This window comes from Arachis stenosperma, chromosome 3 (genome assembly GCF_014773155.1).
Source record: "Arachis stenosperma cultivar V10309 chromosome 3, arast.V10309.gnm1.PFL2, whole genome shotgun sequence".
NCBI classification, from domain to species: Eukaryota; Viridiplantae; Streptophyta; class Magnoliopsida; order Fabales; family Fabaceae; genus Arachis; species Arachis stenosperma.
Genome location: NC_080379.1, coordinates 262,604 through 268,508, shown reverse-complemented (window position 1 = coordinate 268,508; position 5,905 = coordinate 262,604). Strand labels below are relative to the sequence as shown.

The 5,905-nt window shown below is 29.7% G+C and overlaps 1 protein-coding gene across 1 annotated transcript; it reads right to left on the bottom strand.

Annotated features, from left to right (window-relative positions):
- Positions 1-1,469: 1,469 nt before the first annotated feature.
- LOC130970410 (fatty acyl-CoA reductase 3-like) lies at positions 1,470-4,032 on the bottom strand. Its single transcript, XM_057896492.1, has 9 exons — positions 3,910-4,032; positions 3,718-3,821; positions 3,273-3,475; positions 3,089-3,189; positions 2,826-3,018; positions 2,584-2,745; positions 2,425-2,506; positions 1,936-2,339; positions 1,470-1,860 (listed from the first exon to the last, which is right to left on the bottom strand). The coding sequence occupies exons 1-9, from the start codon at positions 3,986-3,988 to the stop codon at positions 1,707-1,709; spliced, it is 1,482 nt and encodes a 493-aa protein (XP_057752475.1). The 5' UTR covers positions 3,989-4,032; the 3' UTR covers positions 1,470-1,706.
- Between the last annotated feature and the right edge of the window lie 1,873 nt (positions 4,033-5,905).

Genomic DNA, 5,905 nt, shown 5'->3' with positions numbered 1-5,905 from the left:
ACTCAAAATTACCATTCTTAATTAGCAAAGTTACCAATTTACCATGCCTCAATAATAGTCACATGCGTCAAATTTATTAGTCAATTCACCGTGTGTTGTATCATTACAGGTCAATTTGGTATAGCCACACTTAGGCACGGAAAACAACTAGGCACCATAAACATCACCTAATTTCAATAGTATATTATAAAATTATAAAATATTAATAATTTATAGTGTATTTAGTTAAAAAATTATCATATATCTTATTAATTTAAATTAATTTTTTTAAAAATTTTAAAAAATTTGAAAATAAATTATAAATTATTAATTATTTGAAAGACACAGTATTTTTATAAAATAATACAAGATATCTTTTTTTTAACAATATAAATTTAAAAAACAAATGAGTATTTTTTTATAAGAAAAGATTATCTAAAGTATACAATGTGATTATCATCAAAACATAATTACGTAAGTCATTATTAATATTTTATATACTAATATAAATGTTAAATATGTTAATATAAAAAATTAAAAAAATAGATATAAAAATTATTGTATAAAATCTAATTTAAAAAGTACAAAAATTTGAGATATGATATTAAATTAATTAAATAAAAAATATTAGTGAAAGACATAAATTTATCATATAATAAAAAATATTATATATATATATATATATATAACTACTAAATTATACAATATTTTTTATTTTTTTAAACACATATCTTATATATAAATATAATTTTTTAAAGTTTGGAGAGAAATCTCTCTAAATCCGTTCTTAGTTATAATATTTATTTAAGTATTATTAAGTTATTAAAAAAATATTTTTTTAATAAAATTTTTTATGTTTTAATATATTTGACAAAAATTTAAACAATAAAAGTAAAAATATTAAAAAAATAAAAAAATAATTTTTTTTATCTAAAAAAATATTTTAAATAATAAATAAATTATTATAAGAGACGGTCTTATGAGAGCAGTTAGATATAAGTTAGTAAAAAAAGTTTCATGGGCTATGTTCAAACTATCCAAAGGTCTTCTCAAATAAACTTTTCCTTAAAAAAAAAAGCCCACACACAACCTTAAAATAAAACAACTCAATTCTTTTAAAAATTAAAAAATAATTAATCACCCAATTCGCTCAATTAATCGCTCACATAATTATCTCATGTGTTTCATATAAATTTTTGCCAACTGCTATTTTCACTCGATTAATTTCTCTTCCTATTACATCAATACTAATACGCGTCATTTGTAATATGTATCCGCATCGTTTTAGCATGTGCTAAAAATCATTCATTTCAGCATCATAGCATTAAGCATATTAAATTGACGTAGTTTGTTTTTGTGATAGCGAAAATTGATTATATAAATTGATATAAATATTCAAATAATATAATTGATCTTTTTTTGTTAAGTAGATTGGACAACTCCAATATTAGATTTCATAACAATCTACATTACACATTTATCCACACTAACACTTAAAAATTCATATTTAATACTTAATGAACTCATCACAGTTTAAACCCGAATCCAGCATATTAAGAGGTATATGGTTTAACCTTGATTGAAATAGAGTCCCGCATAAGGCCCATGGTTAAGGAATAAAGCCCGTAGGCCTAGTTAATGCATTCATGGTGAGATGATCCTAGGCGTTGTTTTTAGCATAAACTACAATCAATGAGTCTATAGTATAATAATATATATTCCTTTCACTACTTGAAGACATATTTGACAATGCCAGGGAAGTGGACATTCATAAAGTAGTCCTCCCAGTCGATGACTTTTGGGTCGAAATAATACAAATCCATCTCTGCTCCACCTTGCTTGGCTGCCATTTGCAATTTCTCTCTGTTGATGTCATCAAATCTGTGCGTCCAAATCAAATAAACAATTATATTTATATATAATAAGAACCAAGAAATAAATTATATTTATACTTACATGCCACTGAAGAACAAGTAGGGCCTGTAAAGTTGAACCAAACGCTTAACAATAGAGATCTTCCTGTTGATGTCTACATAGGTTCCCTCAAAGTAGTGGCAAAATGCTAAGTTCGCTAGCTCTAACCCCTTTAATGGAACCAAGTAACGAATGAACAAGTATCTCTGGAAGCTAGCCATGCTCTCCAATACCGTAACCTTGCCAACTCTTATGGCATTTCCTTCCTTGTCTAAGCATGGTTTTGCGCTGAAATATCTGAATCCATAGTCACGCAGATCATGGTATTTCACTGGATTTGCCATCGACGACCCTACATGATATATCATCTCATCACATGCTTCATTATTGCTCGCATGACCCACCATCGCTGCAAGGATTGCATTCACTACCATGTCTGCTGGTATCTGCTCCTCCATGCATTTCAATTCATTCATTAATATATATGCAATAACAACATCATCAACCTTAATTATTACTCACTCTACTTACCACATCAAACACCTTCTTAAGGTCCGCAAGGAAGCATGTTAATTTTCCTTTACCATACGCAACAATTAAACTATCGATGGTTCTGCAACACATATATTTAACAGTTAAACTCATTGCCTTAGCTTGGAAAGAAAATTATTAAATGAATTAGTTAATTACCTTACGCCTTCCACCCAACCAGGAAAAGGTTCTTTGTAGGTGCTAGTAACGATTGTAGGACGTAGAATAACCACTGGCATATCTTCTTTTAAAGTTTCAACTAGCATTTCTCCCATTGCTTTTGTAAACACATATGTGTTTGGCCATCCATATTCATTTGCTCTGTTGTTTAATTTGTTAGTATATTCCTTAATTAACATGAATTAATTAGATTGTGATTGATTGATATATAGATAAATCACCTTTCCATGCCTAAGTCCTTCATGGAGATTTTGATTTCTTCCTCTGAGGCTCCATCCTGTTGAAGTTGCTTCACCTTGTTCTCCACAATCTTCTTTTCCTCAACAATGTTGAGTCCTTGCACTCCATTCAGTGAGACACCCATTTTGTGTGGATCCTCTACTATCACTCCTCCCCTCTCCCCACATACATATGCTATCCATCATCAATTATTTAATTATATTCTTCACATTATAATTAATTGACCAAATTTGCAACTACTAACCTGTTGATACATGGACAAGCACCTTCAGTTTAGTGCAGTTTTTGGCAAAGCTTAATACATGCTTCACTCCAAATGTATTTAAACCCAATGCAACATCGTATCTGCATTTATTAACAATCATACATTATTTATGTACACAACTTGATGTATTATGTATAATATAACATAATATATATTTATATACCTTTCGTCGAAGTTAGTTGTTGCAGCTAAGTTAACTATAACATCAAGTTCATTGTAAAGCTCTTGGCGTAAAATGGAGTCCTTCAAATTAAAGTCTTCATAAGAGATATCTCCAGGAACAAGAGTCAACTTTTCTGAGACAAAGGAATTGAACTTTGCACCCACATTTTCCTTCAATAATCTGAACAATTCCTTCCCTAAAATCTATGATATCGCCGGGGAAAAGAGGAAAAACAAATTATATATTAGCTATATACATTAATCTTAAAGGTCGTGAACATTATTTTACCACATATATATGTACATTAGTGAATAATATATACACTACTTACTAGCTAGTGAATTATTATTGCATTCATGTTCGTATATATGTGTTTTTAAAAGGCCAAGAATAACAGATATAACATATTTCAAACTCTTGGTTATATAAAAGTTGTAATAATCACCTCATTGTGCAATCGGCGAGTGGCAGATTCAGCATCTTTGGCTCTCAAAAGAAGATACAGTTTCTTCACATTGGGTTGGACTCTCAATATCTTCTCTATAAAAACTGTGTGAAATAATGCACAATAATATATAAATTAATATAAGCAAAGAATAATTGAGATATATAGAGAGAGAGAGAAAAAGAGAATCACTTTTTGCAAGGAAGCCCGTGGCACCAATGACCAAAACATTCTTATCCTTAAGGAACTCAGTTATGCTTCCTATTTCCATTATTGGGATGTGATGAAAAAAACCAAGAATAGAAACTTATTTAGTTAGTGGATGATGAAATGTGGTATCCCATGCCACATATATATATACAAGTGTTGGGTTATATATTAGAAGAGCGCTATATAATATAAGCTAATAAAGTAATAATTTGCTTGTGGTCTTAACTTAATAACCTTCTGAGGAGTGTGTTGAATCGGAAAAAGTCTATTGTTCACCTACTTGACACTCTTACGTGGCCACCCAAATTTAATAAAACAAAATTGGCGGCAATTATATTATATAAATCATGCTTGTTTTGTTGGAAAAGAGTAAATATAAGATCAAAAAAATATATTAATCGCCTAATATTTTACATTTAGTGTATAATTTATCTAGGATTATTACTTTTAGCATTTTAGGTCATATTCATTTTAAATTTTAACTTGAAAGTAAAGATTGATGGTTTAATTTCTTCGCACATTAAGGCAAGCTTAACATACATGCCATGTTAGAAATATCGCAGCGGCAGTCACATGCAAGTATGCAAACATTAACTGTGAACGTGTTTGGTTTCTGTGCAATAGTAATACAATGTTGACTCTGAATCGTAGAACCAATTTGCATGCATCAACGTTCAACGACCAACATAATTAATAAATTTGAAGACTGGTTGGACATTTGCCTCTTTCTCGTGGGTTAGCACGCAATCACTATTTCGAAAATAAAATGCACATTACATATAGCATGCATAAGTAATTTTTATAATTTGTAGCTATCAAATAGTTATTAATAATATTTTTAATGATGTGAGATTTCATTCAATGATGTAGAATTACTCACTTTTCTTTTATTGATTATATACTAATTAGAATTTAATAAAATTGCTGGTCCTAAACTTTTCTCCTATATAAATAGATCTTATCAAATGTTTGCAAAATACTTTATCTTAATTTTTCATTTTATAAAAAGATTTTATTAATAGCATTTTTAGAATATCATAAAAACATTTATATAAAAGAAGGAATAAAAATGATACGTTTACTCAAAGAAAGTCCCACCTAACTAATTAGGCCGATATTAATTATATACGGTAGCGTAGGTCCACCACATGAAATATTCGTAGATATATACCTAAAAGCGAGTATTCTTCTCTTGAGATAAAAATGTGCTGTCTCCCATGTTCTAGGGGCGGGGAAGAAGTAGTCATATACTGTGATGTGAAAAGTCAAAGAATCATTATTAGTTGTTGTATTTTCCTTACGTATTTGTTTGTACATGCATGGGGATGGGAATTCTAATAATTTCAATGACAACCATGTGCAATGTTTATGTTGAACCAATTTTAGGATTATATATTAAATTATTAATAGAGTAATATAATAGTTTATGAATGTTCATCTACATCTTCTTTGTAACTTGATGAATGTTTTATTACCCTTTAATTAATTACTATGTTGACGGAGCAGAGCACCATAAAAAAGCTGTAGGACCACAGTACAGCCCAGACCCAGAGGCAACGTAACAATGCAAGTTTCTGAATGACCATCATCATCGTTTGGATATAGATATCATCATTGCTGGTTCTTTTTTCTCTGGAGTAGTCTCCTATTTACTAAAAAGAAATATCCGAGGAGTGAATTGAATTAATTGTTGGTTGCTTAGCTTGGAAGAGTTGGTCATCCATATTCAATGTATAGCAGCATAGGGTAGTAAATGTTAGTTCCTAGATATAACTAAAAAGCTTACACATCGGTCCCATTTGCATTCAAATTTGAAAATACGTATCAGCGCCATCACAGGGGAAATAGCAGAGCGCTCAACATATTTCAAGTTTGAATATGGCAACTATAATCATATATCTAGGATACCAAACATTTTCTCCACCTCTTTATTGCATCATACACGCTACCCTTAAAACACTTATATTAGAAATTTTCT